Source organism: Brachyhypopomus gauderio, chromosome 9 (assembly GCF_052324685.1).
Source record: "Brachyhypopomus gauderio isolate BG-103 chromosome 9, BGAUD_0.2, whole genome shotgun sequence".
Taxonomy (NCBI): Eukaryota; Metazoa; Chordata; class Actinopteri; order Gymnotiformes; family Hypopomidae; genus Brachyhypopomus; species Brachyhypopomus gauderio.
The window spans coordinates 10,830,016-10,849,952 of NC_135219.1; the positions used below are offsets into that span (position 1 = coordinate 10,830,016).

The window sequence follows — 19,937 nt, forward strand, 5'->3', positions numbered from 1 at the left end:
GGAGGAGGAGGCCTACGGCCATGAGCACGGAGGAGGGCACCGTGCTCCTTTTAAACGTGTAGCGGATGCTGTCGTCCGCGCAGTAGAAGCCACGCTGGTACGGCAGCACTGTTGACTTGTGCAACACGATGGAGGGCAGCATGACTGTGCGGGACACACACAAACACCGCGCGGGACACGTCAGGACACACACCCACTTACCTGAACACGCTGGGATATGTGAGTCACGGCTGTGTGAAGAACTGTGATTTCACTTTGTAATTTCACTTTTTATAACTACTTTATTCAGAATGTGAGGGAGTGCATTAATACGAACAGGATCCCTTGTCTCTTGGCATTTACATTGGCATTACCTGTCACCAGAGTGCATCCACTAATTTACTATTGTATGCCTAAAACAGAATACACACTCTGTTTGCTGTTGACTGTACAATCCCCTGTTTACGCTATCCTATATAGAGCTTAATACACTTCCAATAGAAGGAGTACCTTTCCTTTCAAACGTCTCAAGCTGTCAGAGGTCATTGTCAGCTCTGAATCAGACTAAAGCTGAAGACAATGCAGTCTAATGGAATTAGAGGAAAGCCTTTAGATAAACTCAACTTGAGAGACAGCTTCAAAGATCTTTAGTGAACTTCTTACCTGCCTAATTCCACTTCAATCAAGTTGTCATATTTGATTTGAGTAAGCACTTCACAATGGTGTGATAAGCCATGCTAGAGTTTGAATCCAATGCTTTTAAATCCACGAGTAGCACTGTTGATGATGATTTTCCCATTTTGCTACATTTGCTACAGATGGCACCACATCACTATGTTAGATTTTCACTTTCACATATTTCATTTTTAGTGGAGTTGGCAGACTCACACGAGCTGTGTCTGATTCTGCATGTGAATTTTGGGTCTGGGCCTGAGCCTTAATCCTTAGCCTTGAGTCTGAACCTGAGTCTGTGTCTCATCGGAACCTGAGGTTATGTTTGATCTGAGTGTGGGTCTGGTCTGAGTCTGAGTGTGGGTCTGGTCTGAGTCTGAGTGTGGGTCTGATTTAAGACCTGTGCAGTCACTGGGGAGTTTGAGATGGAGAAATGCTTCATTATGAAACTGAGCCAAGATTCACTTATTCAGATGGAACTGAAACAGACTGACGATACCGCAAACACACGCAAACAGCACCGACGTTCACAAGAGGAGCCTAGTGACTGTAACGAATGATCCACTGGAAGGCAGCGTTTCAGGGAGGGGGAGGGGTGATGATGCCAGTGTAGGCCTGGTGCCCAAAACGGCCGATTCTTTAAAATGTCACACCTTCTGCAAAACACCCGTCAGCTGTCACCAGCCAGCTGACAGCAGGGAAAATAAATTCATATTTCCAAATCAAAGCAAAGGCTAACTGTTAGCTTCTTGAAAAGGGCTGTGTGGAAGAGCTGGAACACGTGTGAATAGAAAAACAAAGCTAAGCTTACTCTGACCACCCAAACGTTCTGGAAAGTTCTTCAGACGGCAAAGGAAAGGCTGTTTATGGGCTGACTGTGTAGTTAGATTGTGGGGAGTCTCACACATTCACAGCCACCCACCCACACACACCCACACAAACACACACACACAAGCAAACAAACAAGAGCCAATGTTCATTTGGAAGTAACATACTTTGAAAAATTACCTTCTTTGAACTTTTTGCTTTTCTTATGGTAGAATAAATCTGTTCACTCAACGTCCCACACAACACCATCGGCAAACAGCACTCAACTTTCTCAAAGCACCATGTAGCAATAACACAGACGGGAGGAGGGAATGGATGCTGTATTACATATTAAACCACAACATCGCCCCTCCCTGCCACTCTCCCTCTTTCTCCCTCTCTCTTCCTCACACCCTCTCTCCTCCTCTCTCCTCCTCTCACCCTCTCTCCTCTTCTCACCCTCTCTCCTCCTCTCTGCCTCTTTCTCTCTCTCTCTCTTCCTCACACCAACTCTCCTCCTCTCTCCCTCTCTCTCACCCTCTCTCCTCCTCTCTCCCTCTCTCACCCTCTCTCCTCTTCTCACCCTCTCTCCTCCTCTCTCCCTCTTTCTCCCTCTCTTCCCTCTCCTCCTCACACTCTCTCTCCTCCTCTCTCACCCTCTCTCCTCCTCTCACCCTCTCTCCTCCTCTCACCCTCTCTCCTCTTCTCTCCCTCTCTCCTCCTCTCTCCCTCTCTCCTTCACATGGCTAAGCATCGCTGGGCGTAAGGACTCTGCCACGGCATGCAGCTGTGTAAATAAAGCCTGTGGGTTTGGGGGGTAATGTGGGGGGAGTGAGGGGGGGTATTTGGGCAAGAAGGTGGGTAACCTGTGGGCACGCAACACCAGCTGATGCGAGGAAGTACATTCAGGGGCAAAAGTGAAAGGTGAATGGCAGTGATGCCGGTAACGCGTTACTTAGTAACGCGTTACTGTAGTCGGACTACTTTTTTCAGTAACGAGTAGTCTAACGCAACTACTATTTAAAAACTAGTAGTCAGATTAAAGTTACTTATCTAAAACATCGTGCGTTACTATTTCTGCATTTCGGGGGAACGTAGGTTATATTTATTCATTCTTATTTTTTGGCTACACGTTTCTTACGCGGTTACGTCATCTCTGCTCTGCGGCGCCAAAGTCAGATGGAAGGAGAGGTTCGCCTTTAGCAGCTGGAAATACAGGCATTATTTTGATTTTATTTCGGCTAAGGAAGACAACATTAAGGTCCGTTGTACACTCTGTCCTGGCGACAGAGTGCTGTCTACTTTCAAAAACACAACGTCAAACCTGAAAAAATAACCGGGGCTTGGCGGCGAACGTAAATTGTTACCGGGCGGGGTGTAAAATGGACTAAATTCAGTATTATATCGCGATCGATCGATCACCGGTGGTTGGCGCCAGATCGAACTAGTAACTCACTGAATTATAGATGTGGATCAGAGGTAAATAAACTGGATTTTTTTTTCGGCGTGAGATATCGGAAGTGTGGCGTAAGCGTGTGAAGACAGTCAAATGCGTGTGTCTCAATGCGTGACAGTTGGCAACCCTGTAAGTGGGCGGAGTTGAACAGAAAGACTGTCTTATTTATTTATTTAAAAAACATGTAAGCCTATTTCAAGAAAAAGTTTACAAATGCCAGTGTCATTTTTGATGTTCCGGTTAAAATACATGTCAATAAAGTGAGTATTGGCAGAACTGGTAGTCATTTTCATGTTATAGGGGCAGGGGATCAGCCTCTGCTGAAAGTAACTAAAAGTAATCTAACTTAGTTACTTTTAAAAGCAAGTAGTCAGTAAATTAACTGAGTTACTTTTTAAAGAAGTAGTCAGTAGTCAGTAGTCGGATTACTGTTTCAAAGTAACTATGGCAACACTGGTGAATGGTGAGTTAGGGTTACCCAGTTTAAACCTGAACGGGTCCATGGTAATTGGCTGTGGGCTTTGGAAACTCACTCACACAGACTGCACAGACCCAGATAAGCATGTATATTTGTGTGTTTGTATGTGTGACTGTCCTATTTTATCCAACACAGAATCTGTTTGGTGGGCAGGGAATTCAAGCCTGAATCAACATCAGAAATGTCCATCACACTGCTGAGGTCCTATACAGTGATAAATTATAATGCAAATGAACACGAAAGTGTGTGTGCATATGTGTGTGTGTGAGAGACAGAGAGAGTGTGTTAGTCATGGCTTTGGAGTGTATGTGAAGTCCTGTAGCAGAGCTCTGACCCCTCACTGAGCCAAACACAGCAGCTGAGGGCCCTAGCAGCGGTAAAGCCTAAACAGACCCTGAAAAGAGTGTGTGTGTGTGTGTGTGTGTGTGTGTGTGTGTGTGTGTGTGTGTGTGTGTGTGTGTGTGTGTGTGTGTGTGTGTGAAAGGCTCTTTCTGTGTGCCTGCTCTACCAGTCTTGCTGTGCCAACCCAGTATTGTCCTGCTGATCAGACACAAACACGCCGTCGCCATGAGAGCCGTGCGGCATGCAGAGCTTCTCCGCACAACAATCACCCCCCACCCCACCCCCCACGGGCCGGGCCGTGCTCAGAACCTCCTGTCAGGGTCCAGTGTGCGTCACAGGACACAAGCAGGGGAAAAACTTCACCCAAAACAGCTCATTCTTATAATGCCAGTCTGAATGCATTCACACTCATCCCCCCCCCTCTCTCTCTCACTCTCTCTCTCGCTCTTAACAAGCTGACTGCTCTGCATGGTAAATTAAGGAAGAATACATTTGGACTGTTTCTACAGAACCATCCAAATAAAGTTGTGCTAAAAGCAATCTTACTCAAGAAGTGTCTCCTCCCCATCATATAACAGCATGACTGCAGTGACATCACATCTCACAGCAGCTAAGATCCAAAAACAGGAACTTATGCTATAGCACAGCCCTGGAAACCACTAACTCTACGGACCTGGTGCACTAAATCTTCAGCACATTCTCTGCCTTACATTCATTTAGCAATTCTAAAACACACTTTTAGGAAGAAGATAAGAATGAGGAAGAGGACGAGCAACCATAAAGGATGAGATCAGAGCCATTTTGGAGGTCAGACCCAGACGAAGTTACAAGCCATGTTTTGGCTTTTTTTGTTATCTATGTAGGCTATACCAGTATATACAACATGTGTTGCAGTACTGTTCATGCAAAAAAGAAAATAAAATTCCCCTTTTATTCCCCATTTACTTCATGGTGTAAATGTACTGAATATGCAGAAATAACTTGCATATTTGTGAATATACATGTATATGTGAGAACTATTACAGACGTTTACAGCAGACTACACACTGAACACTCAAACACACAGTAGTGTTTCCCATTTGTCACGTCAGTGTGTAGTTGCCAAACAGGAAAGACTGTTCATCTGATGTTTGTGTGTATAGTTTGATTGCAAAAAATAACATTTTGGCAAGAGTTGAAAGAGTTTTGGATGAAGTGTTTGCTTTTTCCAAAAGTGTGAGATGTTTTGCATGTTGTGTGTTGTGTGATGTGTGTGTGGCCCTGGCTATAATAATTGGGTATTAGCAAAAACTCCACTGGAAAAAAAACCACACTGGATGTCATATGTAAGGACCCACACTGATCGGCACTGATTGGCAGTGTTCTGGTTTGAACCCACTTAGAGCCATTAAGCTGAGTCATGGGATGGCTGTCACGGGAGAGCCAGTGGAGAAAAGAATGAGCAAAGGTTTCCAGGAGCCCCCGGATTTGCTTGGCATAAACAATTCGTTCAGTCAACAAGCTGCCCCCAACCAGCCTAATGAAAAACAACTGGAGGCAAGAATTACAGAGGCTTTGAGCTGACCACACACACACACCCACACACCCTCCCACCCACCCACACACACACACACACACTTGGGCACAAAAACAGCCAGAAATGGGTGGCAATGTGATGTGGGGAATTTTTCTATTTTGCTTATCAGATACACGGGGTAGCCAGCCACCTTTAGCTTTAGTCTGAAGCGGAGAACAGACGACAGCACTCATCCATCACGAGCTGCCTGAGTCTCCCCGCACCGTCATGCCAAGACCCAGAAGGCATAACGGAATTCCAGTGTGAGTGCCAGCGACAGGAGACCTTCAGAGGTTTAGCAGCACGGCCTTATCAGATATAATGCCCTGATGCAAATACGGAAGTTTTACACATTTCCAGTCTAAACATGCAATATAGAGGCAAGCATGTGCTTGTGTGTGTGTGTGTGTGTGTGTGTGTGTGTGTGTGTGTGTGTGTGTGTGTGTGTGTGTGTGTGCGTGCGTGCTGGAGTTCCTGCTGGAGTTAAGCCACAGGTAGAATGCAAGTTTTTTGTGGTAGATCACTGAGGAGAAATGTGCTGAGGAAATTTTGTGAATTTAAGTGTGACATGCTCCTTAAGTGTGTCTCACACACACACACACACACACACACACACACACACACACACACCCTTTTGCAAGCCCACAAAGCCATCACTGACCACATTAAGAGAGACGAGGAGAGGTCAGAGGTCAGAGCGTGTGTGAGAGCCTCTTTGTGTGCCAGACATGACTGACAGTGAGTGGAAAATAATAACCTGTGGACCAGCAGAGAGGAGGAGGCAGAAACCCCCTCACAAACCCGGTGACTATCTGAACCAACCAGAACCTCCTCACTGTGTTGTAGCAGCTAGCATATCTGAAATGAGTAAATCTCACTTAAACACAGCAGGCAATGTGTGTGTGTGTGTGTGTGTGTGTAATATGGGCAGAACACACAACTTCCACAGAGAACTCTCACTAGTTACATGTACACAATAAATTTTGTGATTCATCCAGTTTAAATGTGTGTCGTGGTGAGGTACCCAGAACACCGACTGATTCAGGTGCTGAAGCCAAGACAGGATGCTGAGTCAGAAGCTAGTGAGAGGAAGTGTTCAGGAGAGAGTTCAGCCCCCCACGGAGCAGCCGCAGCGTCACGAACACCTAGCAGCTGACACGCCCTCCATTTAAAGAGCCGTGCGTGTGCAACCTGATCACACGCCAAACACAGTTCGAGCTAGCAAAGCTACCTGGCACTTGTACGGCGGCTGCACACGCCTCTTCTGCCTGAGGGGCAGTTCCACCCACACAGTCTGTATGGATAAATTTGTCCCAGCCGTTTCCTCTGACACCCACCGTAGCAACAGCATGAGCAAGACCCCGACGGAAGAAAGGAAATGACTCAATTACATCACTGGCCCACTTTCATTATTCCTGGAATTCTGGTATAATATTTGGCACATTTAGCGTCAAGTGCATAATTGACTGTCTATATTACCACGATGCATTGAAAGCTTCCAAGCTTGGTGGCATCTGTATTTCTGAAGTAAAATAGAACTGAACTTAGTCTTCGGCTCTAACGATCGTGGTGTCATCGGTGATGGCTCTGCGAAGAGGCCCAGGCAGACCCAGGACCAGCTTCTAGCGTGACAGCCCAGCGGGACCATGCAGGGGTGGGGGGGTCTGGCTGAGGGTGGCAGGCCCCTGTGGGAAAGGCCCTGCGGAGAGAGGGTGGCGGCCTTCGGCAGACTCAGCCACACAGGCAGGGCTGGACACAATGAGAGTGAGACACGGCCCTGGGAACAAGGGTGACTCTGGGGGAAGAGTTCATTAATTACCATGGGGAGGGAGGGGGGGGGGGGACACTTTACACCCAGTCTAAAGAGCTCGCAGGCTTGACAGTTTAGTGGCTGTGTACTGATATGCGTGCGTGTGTGTGTGTGTGTGTGTGTGTGTGTGTGTGTGTGTGTGTTGGCTTCTGGGAGTCCCTGGTATTAGGTCACATGGGTCAGATGCTTCAGAAGTCAGAGGTGCATTTCAAACTGGTATGGCAACACACACCCGCCCACTGACATTGGCGTGCACACACACACACATCCGCACACACGCACCATCTTTTCAAGCTGGGCCGAACGCTTTCGCTGACCCCTGTCCTGTGGCTGTGACCTCTACACTGTGTGGCCTACATGGTTCTCTGCATGGATCCCCTCAGCTCCTACCACTGGTGCAGACGCACTGACCCACACATAAACACACACACGCAAAAACACACGCACACACACACGTATACACACACACACACACACAAATACATTTGGCAGCATCTGGCAGGAAATGTACTATGAAATCTGAAACCAACACCTAAGAAAAGAAGAGCTGGGATACATTTCACTGTGATATCTTTGACATTACCAGTGAGAGCTGGAGGGGGAAGAGAGGGTTGGATCCAGTATATCAGACCTATCCTACAGTATATCAGACCTGCCTACAGTATATCAGACCTATCCTACAGTATATCAGACCTGCCTACAGTATATCAGACCTATCCTACAGTATATCAGACCTGCCTACAGTATATCAGACCTGCCTACAGTATATCAGACCTGCCTACAGTATATCAGACCTGCCTACAGTATATCAGACCTATCCTACAGTATATCAGACCTGCCTACAGTATATCAGACCTATCCTACAGTATATCAGACCTGCCTACAGTATATCAGACCTATCCTACAGTATATCAGACCTGCCTACAATATATCAGACCTATCCTACAGTATATCAGACCTGCCTACAATATATCAGACCTATCCTACAGTATATCAGACCTGTCTACAGTATATCAGACCTATCCTACAGTATATCAGACCTGCCTACAATATATCAGACCTATCCTACAATATATCAGACCTGCCTACAATATATCAGACCTATCCTACAGTATATCAGACCTGCCTACATTATTTCAGACCTGCCTACAGTATATCAGACCTGCCTACTGAATCAGACAGTCCTACTCAAACACAATATATGGCTCAGTGGACCAGATATTCATAAAGACAGCACCAAAGGTCCAGAGAGAATATAACTGTGCTGTGATCTCTTCCTGGTGATCGTGTATCCGCTGTGCTGGTGCGCGACAGAACGATGACTGATTTGCGCCCACACATGTCTGCGGATGGTAAGTGATCCCCACACATACGCACACGCACTTATGGAACAGACAGGCTTGTCATTGTCTGTCACAGCCTACTGATGTCAGCACAGACGTGAACAGGGCCAGGATCCTCCCGGGCCTCTACGCGGGCGAGTCCTGTCCATCCCCATCAGGTGTCCCGGGGGGTGGTGCCGTCGGAGGCCTGCTCAGACCCTCCTCCACGTACGTGCGCCCCAACAGCCCGTTTCGAGCGGTACGTCTTCGAGCGGTATGTTTACACAGCAAGTTCCCGAGGGGCGGGGCTGGAGAGAAGCCCCGCCCAGCGTCCATGGCAGCGGTGTGCCTTTCTCCGACTTGCTGAGGCTGTTGTTTTACCGTTCTGATCCTTTTCCCACCCACAACGTACGATGCTCACGGGAGGGAAGGCTGTGTTTACTTAAGAGGGGACGTGGGTGTGCTTAAATACCATTTACTGTGGTTTCTGTAAAGAAAATAAAGGGGCTCACAGTTTACCAAAGTCTTGGAGTGCATGGCCTTTACATGTCAAAATAAAAGTCAGGAGACTCTTAAATATATGCTTAAACATATGATCTATTGGGGGATGGGGTGTGGGGGGGGGGGGGGGGGATGCCAGGTGATCGCCTGAGTCTGACTCCTCACTGTATAAGTGTATCCACTCATTAGCTGGAGAACAGCAATGCATATTTGTGTATATTTATAAAGTGTAGAGAAGCTACAATACAAAGCTGCTGTCAGCCATGTCTCAGGTCGTGTGTCAAATTCAAGCTCCCTTTCTCATCCACACGCTCGGTGCGTTCTCTCTCTCGACTACACTTCCCTTTAATCAAGGTCAGAATAAGGCGTGACAGGCCACAGTACAGTGTTATCAGCCTGCTTTTTAACACACACCCTGTCATAGTTCCATATCCTCACGGGGTTCATCTGGGTGGCTGTAGCCACCCTGTGAGGCAGCTCTGTGGGTTCCTTCTTCTTCCACCCAGGCCTGGAGCTACTACCACCAGTGTCTGCTGGGACTGGAACCATCATTATACATAGCAAACTGGAGGCATGTTAACCAATCTACTAAAGCTACATTTAGACCTGGTTTGGGGGTGTGAGCGAATATGTGTGTGTGTGTGTGTATGTGTTTCACATCTACGTCTGAGATGTAACGTTATATGTGGGGTAGTGCTAGGTTTAGTGTTTTTGTACAACCAATCCAAATATTCCTAATATCTATCTTCCTACCAGAGTGTGAAGCGTAGTTCTGCTCACAGACATCACCCTCCCCACTGGTACCAGCACCTGTCCCACTGGTACCAGCACCTGTCCCACTGGTACCAGCACCTGTCCCACTGGTACCAGCACCTGTCCCACTGGTACCAGTCCCCGCCCCAAGGGCTTAACAAAGTCAGATTCAAATTTGGTGCCTGGAGACCAATAAACATGCTAACTGGATCAGCAGGATGGGCTTATCAGCTGTGTCCAACATGTAGAGGATTATTTCCAACAAGCGTGTCTACTGTGTAGTCCGAATGGAATTACATGACATTAACAGCGTCCGTAGTCAGAGACATGCAATTACACTGCAGTGGACCTCTCCCAGTGTGATACAGCAAACCATCACTCCCAGTGTGATACCGCACACCATTCTTCCCACAAACACACACACACACACACACACACACACACACACACAAACACACACACGTACAATATATATGGGTGGCCAGTCCCCATAGTTACTTCCTGAAGTGAACTTCCTTTTTTGTAGTCAAGCCCAGGAACCTGCAGCTATGTAAAGCAGAGTCGTGTAGCCGGTTCTCTCTCTCTCTCTCTCTCTCTCTCTCTCTCTCTCTCTTTCTCATTCAGCCTTTCTTTCATTCAATTTCTGTCTCTCACCCTCTCCCACAGCCTCTTCTCAATGTCTCTCACTCCCTCACTTTCCCCCTGTATTTCACCTTGACCCTCTATCTCTCCCTCTCACTCTCCCTCTCTCTCTCTCTCCCTCCCTCTCTCTCTCCCTCCCTCTCACTCTCCCTCTCTCTCTCTCTCCCTCCCTCTCTCTCTCCCTCTCACTCTCTCTCTCTGTTTGCATAATAAACCATCTCTTCATTTTCCTAGCAAAATGATACACACATCCAATACACTAACTGAATGGAATTCTCAACCAAAACACAGCAGCTAGTCAAAGCAGTGAAGTGTTAAATAAGCTTTTCTTGCCTCTTTTTCAAGATCAGAGCAGCAGGACTCAGTAGAGACACAGAGTGAGTGACCCTGAGGTGGCGGGACTCTGGTGCAGAACAAACACAGGAATGTAGAGCACCCAGAACCTTAACCCAGATCACCCGGGAGAGTGAGAGGGGCGGAGCCATGACCCATCACCCGGGAGAGTGAGAGGGGCGGAGCCACGACCCATCACCCGGGAGAGTGAGAGGGGCGGAGCCACGACCCATCCTTGGCCTTTTGGATATAAATGAGATTTTGTTTAACAGATGCACACACAAGATTCCAGAAATCTCATTCCAGAGCATGTGCTTACATGTGCTTCACACACACACACACACACACACACACACACACCTAGACGCACATGCACGCACGCACCCGCACACACACACACACACACAGGACCCCCCCCCCCCAGCCCTCAGGACTCTTCACCGAAACACAATGGCTTGTAGGACGTAACAGACACAGACGAGAGGAAATCAACTACAATTAAAGTGAGTGTAAATAAGTAAATGACTGGTGTGGTCCCTGGGGGCAGCAGGGGGTGTGGTATGTCCTGTATGCTCGCACCATGATACAGATCTCCTATTGTCCCGGGGGTCAGTTAGACGGCAGTGCTTAAGCAGTACGGATACGCAGGGAACTGTCAGCTGATAAAACACTGGAAAAGAGATACTTTGAAATACAAAGAGAGCGGTATGTTATCAGTACATTGCTCCCCTGAAGACTCTTACAAGATTTGATAACACCGTTGCTCACTAAAATATACACACACACACACACACACACACACACACACACGTACCCATCTAATTGCTACCTCAGGCAGGCCTCTCTATCCCATAAATCCTGGGGCTGTATACTTAAACCACATGGTCTGCAGCCTAAGAGACCTGCCGTGCACACGCACACACACACATACACACACACACACATACACACACACACACACACACACACACACACACACACACACACACTATGAAACACTAAACAACACAGACAGGTTCACCCTCACAGACAGGTATAAAGTAAAACACCCATACACACACACACACACACACACACACTCATACACACAAAGCAACATGAGTAGACCTTAGGATTTAACACAAGTCCTATTAGTGGGCTATGGGGTGGTGCCGCTCAGACAGTGGGGCTTGTGGACGAGTATCATTCTCACTGTGAGGGGTGGGGTTGGTACATGACCCCACCTGACCCAGCACAGTTACAGCACTCACATGGGACCCGTTCTTACATCACGCTGCACTCTGGAGCCACTCTGTTAGGCTGCTCTACACCCCACAGCCACAGTCTGCAGAAAACCCAGACCGCCCCAACAGCGCCTTCAAGGAACTGATGGACAACAGGATTTCTGCATCATGGGCACCGTCTGTCATCATAACACCGAGCTAAGCTTCAACGTGCCCACGCACCACAGCCACAGTGAGCTAGCATGAGGGATGTTCAGGGTTTGTGTTCTGAAGGAACCTCACGCACAATAACTGGCTTCTCCTTCACTCCCAGAACCACCAGTCCTGCTCACCACAATCACAGCCTCTCCCCACAAGAACGGGAGGGGCAGAGGGAAGTCCATGACCCGCGTGTGGGTTCGAGTTGCCCAGGGTTCAGCGCCGGGCCTTAGTGCGGTGCCTGGCTAATACCAGCCTGAATGCTAAGCCAGACTTGTTTACAAACATTTGGCTCAGTCTGTAAACACCTCAGTCATCCTGGCAACTGTGGTGGAAAAATGTCATATACTAAAGCAATACAGTATGTCCTGTTGACAGCTGGACAAACTCTTGTCCAAGGAGAAGAGTCTCTCCAGGTGTGTCCAGGGGTGTCCAGAACAAACCCTTGTTTCTAGTCAAACACATGTGTGATGGCGAATGGCGGCAGGTCAATGCAGGAGAGACAGTGGGCAGAGACTCCTGCAGTGGGGGTTCAGCACATCATAAGTACAGGAGCAACATCACTGGGCCCCAACAACACCAGAACACCACCCTGCAACTTCAGAGGGTCTGTGGCAATTACAGTCCAGTCAATGAGCTAGAGAGAGGGAGAGAGTGGGAGAGTCAGACATAGAGAGAGAAAGGAAGAGAGAGAGGGAGGGGGTAGAGAAAGAGAGAGAGAGACTTTACACTCGAGGAAATGGTCTGGAAAAAGAGAGAGATTAAATTTCACAGCACAGCTGGCCACATCTAGGGTGAGGAGTGGAAGAAAGGGAGGGAGAGAGAGAGAGAGAGAGAGAGAGAGAGAGAGAGAGAGAGAGAGAGAGAGAGAAAGAATGGTGAGGGGGGTGAGAGAGCGAGACCACCTTTTCCTCTCTCCACCCTTTCCTGAGTTTTGGCCCTGCATATGCCCAGGGTGAAAATTACACCAGCTGTCACATCAAGAGCAGGAGTTGGGCTGACCTGGGACCAGGAATGTGAGAAATTCTGCAAAATATTTATAGACGTGGCCAGGTCTGCGAGGCGGAGATGAATGCACTCGGCCCCAACCGAGAGAGTCTCCCCACAGGATCCCCGGCTCTCTGTAACCCTGTCTGCCTTTCCCTGGTGGAATGCCACAGAGGAGAGTGGAGCACCGAGCCCTTTTCCTCCGCTTTAATCAGGGGAGCCCAGGTAGACGCTGAAAGAAAAACACAACGCCTCACAGTCCCGGCCTGGTTTACGCTCCGGCGTTCCTGAGCAGCGGAGGCAAGTACAGGCTAACGTTCCCGCCTTCCCGCGCACAGCCACGACCCGGACCCAGAACAGCCTTGAAGTGCCGCCCGGCTCCATTGTGTGTCTAAAGAAAGAGACGGCACACAATCACGCTCGTCCCGGAGCCGTTTTTAGATGCCGGTTTCCTGCGAGGCGCCGGCGATGGTGCCAGTACGCGTGGGTCTCCACCACAAACAACCCATAGAAGCACGCAGAGGAGAGCGCGGGACCGGCCGAATGCGGGACCGGCCGAATGCGGGACTGTAGCTGGGCCATCTACCCCCTATGGAGACAGGCTGGGAACTGCAAGGCCACACCCCCTCTGCTTTAGTGCATTACTGTATGCTAATGAGCGGGGCCGTCGCACTCCTCTCTGATGGGATCTCAACAGGAGGCGAGGCTCCTGGGACAGGGGCCCGTCTGGGGGGGGGGGGGGGGGGGGGGCGGCTGGGGGGGGCCCGCCTTCACTCTGCTCAGAGGCAACGGCGTCGAGCCATTACTGCTGGATGCTGTGGTGGGGGAAACAAAGGGCGCGCTAATACAGGAGAGAAAGACGAGGCCCTCGTGCCAAAATAAAGAGGAGGAGAGAGAGAGAGAGAGAGAGAGAGAGAGAGAAGGGGGAGGGATGATAGCAGGACATTCATGTGACAGATGGAACCCTGAGCATGCACTATTCCCATAGCCTCAGACTGAACAAAGCCTATTCAGACATTCTTCAAGTGGCCCACAACCTTGCAGCCCCCCCCCCCCCTTCCCAACAAATCCCCATCTAAATGAGTCTCCTCTTTTAAAACCCCCCCACCAAACACACACACACACACACACACACGAAACATAAAGCAGGGCGGCTGCCCCGTCTTTAGCATCACAAAGGGCACGTTTGTTTGTGACTCCCTTCTGATGCGCACCATCAACGCCGGTGCTAAAACAGGAGAATCTCTTCATGTGTAGAATATGTCACTGGGTCTCCACGTGCCACACGTGAGAGCCAGTCGCGTTTCCGTTGGTCTGAGAGTGCCTGTAAAGCAAGTGTTGTAAAGCACAAGTCTGTGTTTTGTGGTTAAGGAGGAAATGTTTGGAGAGTAAGAGCGGTGTGTGAAATGTTGCCCGTGATCCAGGTTCACACAGCCTGCTGTCACTCTTCCTCCTCTCACTCCTTCCTTGTGCGTGCAATTCCCGGCTCACGTTCCTCTAGAAGGATCAGCAGCACTTTATGGACGAGCTCCCCTGCCTGTCTGAAGCCACATGTGAGCTCTTCTCCTCATGCCCATGGACAAAGACCTCCGGGACACCCCACCTGTCCCTAGCTCTGAGAGAAAGCTGATATGATGTGCTGAAAAGGGACAGCTGGCGAGGGCGCGCGCTGGGAGAACGGGTAACGCCGGGGTGTTTTCTAATCCCGGGCACCGAAGCTCGCAGCTCTGCATTGTGAAGACGTCCAGGCACACGGACAATAACACGCACGAACCGTGCAGCTAGTTCTCTGTGAAAAGCGCCCTAAGTAGCGTAAAGAGACGCACGGGGACGTGTGCACGAGTTCTGCTGGTCTACACTCTACGTGACACAATTTGTCAAGCACGTGCGGGTCTAATTTAAAAATGTCACTTTACACACACACACACACACACACACACACACACACACACACACACACACACACACACACACACACACACACACACACACATCTCAAACAAATCTGCGCTTGGAAGTGATTAGGAGTTAGGATCGAGGTCTCATTAACATGACTTTGAACTGTATGGGTGTATGTCTTAAGGTCATTGCCAAATAATGAATATACAAGCCTTTCAAGTTGCAGAACACTATCGCAAACATGTGGGACAATCACGGTCTCCTTCTTGGGAAAAACTGACTAATTGGGTCCTGTAAGAGGCGTGACAAAACTTCAGATGGTCTTTTAGATTCGCAAGTTCACACAGCAACCCTGTAAAAAGTTGCGAACATGAATAATGTTTACTCGACTTGTTTTGGATCTAGCTCATTATTTTAATGGCGAGTGACGGGCTAACCATAATAAGCATGTACCGATGCCACTTTAAAAGTTGTCAGCTGCGTGCGATGTTCTGTGAAGATTTCCATGGAAAAAGTTGTAAGCGAACCAGAAAAAACGGATTACTGTTGAGTAAAAACTTAGTGTATTGATGTGTGGTCATTTTATTGCTCCATTTAATATTAAAATAAAGTACATGTTTAAATAGTGGTGCCATCAGTCCCTATTCTCTCCGATTAAACGTTTAACGGTTTTCACTTCTGTTTAATGCGATAACGATGCAACACACACAAACCAAGAGTCAGGGGAGAAACACGAGATATTTTTGCAAGGTTTGCATTCTGCAGATATTATGCTATATACTTGAATATTAAAAAGCAACGACGGCGGGTCCTTACTCAAGGTTATCCGTACTCCGTTATCTAAACCTTCAGGTGACTGAGAACCGTTCTTTTACACGAATGCATTGGATTCCATAATACAGGCTATTTTAGTTTTCATCAAATACTTAAAGTTTGTCATGCAGGACGTCGGCCACGTTTCTACACCTATGCATTTACAGTTCACGAGAACACTCACCCAAGAAAAGGCAGAAGACATCAAGAGCTATTAAAAGTTTCCTCTTCTTATTGTTGGTGACACTGCCGTTATTTAACGTCGACGTCCCACCGTTTCTTCGTTCAGGTGCCATTGCCTTCTCGTACATGTACTTTTGCATCTGAGAACTCGTCCTCCTCTCTTTACAGTGTCAGTCCGCAACACCTCGGTAATTAGAGTCAGGTATACTGTGAACACACTCAAAAATGATCTCGTCAGCAAGGACGTGTCAACAAGTCTACGGGAGACCAAATGCTGATTAGCCTGTTTGAGGAGAAGTCCTACAAAAGTTGGTCTCAGCAGTGAGAGGTCCGTGAAATGCAGTCCCGATGCGCGCTCAAAACTTCTGTTCTCGTATACACCTATGAATATTTAAAAAAGCAGTAATCACCGCGCGATCTGGCGTGTCGTTTTACAAAATAAACTCAACACCCGTGCGCCCTTTCGGTGAATGAAAACTTGATCCAGTTCAGTTTTTCGGAAGCCTTGGAGAGAGAGGACGTCGTTTTAAAAAGTGCTGCAGCTTTAGCTCAAGTTTTAAGAACCTTCGTCTCCTCCTCCTCCTCCTCCAAAGCGGCTGAAAGGCGAAGCTCGGCCCCTTCCTATAGTATAGACCCACGCTGCAGCTGACCCGCGCACGCCCGTGTGCGCCTGTGCGCCTCTACAACACCGCACTGCTCCAAGCGGTCCATATTAGAAAAGTGTTGCCCAAGCGCTTGTTCCTTTCTGACTTGGGACGTATAAGTCCTTAAAGTCCTCCATGATAGTGAAACACGTGAAGCTTTGGGGAAGACAAACCAACAATTATTGTTATTATTTATGTTGTTGTTAACAGCAGTACAACAACATAGTAATACCTAAACAGTATCAAAAAAGAAAGAAAGAAACCTGAAGGTGTGAATGTGTTACTCTGAACAGTTCAGTCGACTTTTGTATTACTGTATTAACAACACACGATCGTAAAAGCAGAGTCGAATAACTTTAGTCCTGGAACGTAAGTAATCATGTTGAATACCAGGTAGTTCAATATATAATCTTGTTATCTAGTGAAAATGTACTATTAAATAGTAGTACCTCTACTACTACTACTACTACTACAACAACTACAACTAATAATAATAATAATAATACTTCTACTACTACTACTACTAATATTAAAAGAATCACAAATTAATAATAGTAATAATATGAATAGTAATAACAATAATACGTTTAATAATAGGTTGCTGTGTCCACAAATGAAAGTTCGTGGAGATTTTACTCGCTGTTATTATATAGGGGCTATTGCTCATTTTCGCGATTGCTCGTGCCACTATTATTTAGACTGATCTAGTACCGCCATCTAGTGGTAACAGCAGCGTAAATGATTGATTTAATGTTAAAATATTTAACCTCGGTGTGCCGTTCAATGTAACCTGGCTTGTTCAAGGGAGTTTCCATGGAAACGCCCCTTTGATAAGCCGTCGTCTGCAGTGCGATTACTCCATGAAATGAAGACGGTTGCACTATGGCGGTTGCACCATTTGTGAACGTGGTACTACGAGTGGGTGAATATGGAGGTGGGTTCACTACAGAGAGTGAGATGAAATACAGGCATTGGAGTTCCAGATGTTTTAATTGTGGATCCCAGCAAAGGAGGAAATTACTGACACTAGTAAACGCAAAGAAAAACTGTATAAAAGGAAAACAAACATAAAAAGTACTCAAGCCTGCAAAGGCTTATAAGCAGTACCTTAAGCAAGCACTGGCAAACAGCAGCCAGTCTAGCCCCTGACTTTCGTGGGCTCAACACAATTACATCCAATATCCAACAACCAACATTAACCAACCAACCTCTACCTCCCTACTAGTAGCCCCTCCCCTCCTGACACGTGTGGCTGTGTCCTGACACGTGTGGCTGTGTCCTGATACAGGAGACCAGAGCCGGAGTGGCTAATCGGGAGATTCGGGAGGATTCCCGATGGGCCGGTTCATGACAATATCTAGTTTGGGCCGATTGGGATGGAAATATAATTTTGGGCCGGATTTGCGCATGAAACTCCCGGGCTGAAAAAGTGGCCCACTCCGGCCATGCAGGAGGCTGTGTCCTGACACGGGAGCCTGTGTCCTGACACGGGAGCCTGTGTCCTGACACGGGAGCCTGTGTCCTGACACGGGAGCCTGTGTCCTGGTACAGAAGAGGTCGTCATCGTGGAGGCCCGCAGACCTGCTGTCCACCTGGACCCTCCTGTGACGTCACATGCAGGCCGCTCTGCTGCTGTCTGTCAAACAGCTGCAGACACACTGGATATGAACATGAAAACAGCAACACATGTATCACCATATCATTTTTGTTCATTAACTTATAAAGTTACTTTCAGCATAGCATAAGCATCACATTCAAGAGACCCGAGTTATGTTAGGCCCAGGCAGCTAGAATACACCAACCGCACACATCACAGAACAGAACAGTACTACTTTTGGTCTTAAACCAAATAAGAGGAGCAATTTGGTATCACCTGGGAGTTTCAGATATTTGAGCTTCGTACATTTTTTTGGAAATTCTGTACTGATTTAGCTAAATCAAGAAAACTTGAAGAACTGAATGTGGTGTCAAGGATCACCTCTTTATCTAGTAAAACCCCAGATACGTTATCAGAGGAAGAAAAACTAGAACTCTCCAATTTGTAGATTAACTATACAATCAGGGAAGGGAAGGTGCTTTTGTCAGATGCAGAACAAGGAACAAAATTCTCAATACTTTTAATTTTTTTTAATCATTCCAAGTTTAACAAAAAACTAAATATGACAATGTCTAGATACTGGTGTCTATTTTACACAGATATATTATTGATATAAGATATATAATATTGCAACTATATAGTGCAATATTTTGCCAGAGATTTTGCTTTTCTGAACTACTTTTTTCCCAGAATACTAAGTAAGTATTGGCTCCTTTTCTTTTTGAGATCTATTTGGAAAGTATAGAAAAGGAAAAACGTCCTACAATGCTGACTCAAAATTTAACACTCAGATCTAAAATAGACACTTCCCTTATTGAAAACTGGCATCCAGTATCCAATATCATTACTCAGTAATGATTACTACTGATTCATGATTATTAAGAATTATTAGGATTATGACTTCCCATCTGAGGAACAGCTTCATCCCGGAAGCTGTCAGACTCACAAACTCTAAATGAGAACCAGCACTCAGTTGGTCTCTCTGACAATCTGCACACAGTCACTTTACACAAGACACTTAACCCACAGTCACCTTTTTACACTTGCACACTACATATTTATTTATTACAGATTTATTTGTATTCTACTTATTCTATTTTATTTTATTCTATTCTGTTTTTATTGTACTTTGCTGCTATTTGGGGTAAAAACTGGGACCCTGGGTTCTAAATTTCATTCCACCTCATGTACCACATGTGATGTGAATGACAATAAAGTCTCCTTGAAACTGTGACGGGCAGGGTGAGCAACTCAAAAAGGAAGCGATCACACCAAGTCTCAGGGAAATAGGATGGTTTAATAGAAAGTGTGCAAACCAAAAACCCATGCATGGTTCCAGATTAAGGAAATAATAACCAGCAGTCAACTGGTACAAAGACAAGACGTATATAGACGAACAAACGACCCTCAGGTGAAACGGATCACGGGTCCCGCCCACCTGAGGGACGAACATCACGTGACCAAAAACAGGACCGCTGCCGCTGTAACCGGGGGCGACCGGTAGGGGGGCCCCCCACAACGTGACAGACCCCCCCACCAAAGCCGCACTCCCCTCCGGATGTGCGGCTTACAGCGGCAGCACACAAAACACAACAAAGGGGCGGGAGGGCGGGGACAAGACAGGGACCCGTTCCCTGCCGTCCTGAGCTGAAACACAAAACACATAAGCTCCTCGTCACAGGACGCAGACAAGGCAGGGACCCGTTCCCTGCAGTCCTGGAGCTGAAAACATAAAACACACAA

At 47.4% G+C, this 19,937-nt stretch overlaps 1 protein-coding gene across 1 annotated transcript in view; it reads right to left on the reverse strand.

Annotated features, from left to right (window-relative positions):
- plpp3 (phospholipid phosphatase 3) overlaps nucleotides 1-16,580 on the reverse strand; it is a 34,149-nt gene extending 17,569 nt beyond the window's left edge. Inside the window, exons 1-2 of the mRNA XM_077017050.1 lie at nucleotides 15,955-16,580; nucleotides 1-144 (exon numbers count right to left, since the gene is read on the reverse strand). The exon at nucleotides 1-144 is cut by the window's left edge and continues 3 nt beyond it. Coding sequence (XP_076873165.1) covers nucleotides 1-144; nucleotides 15,955-16,093 — 283 coding nt within the window. The 5' untranslated portion in view covers nucleotides 16,094-16,580. The remainder of the gene's footprint in view (nucleotides 145-15,954) is intronic.
- Between the last annotated feature and the right edge of the window lie 3,357 nt (nucleotides 16,581-19,937).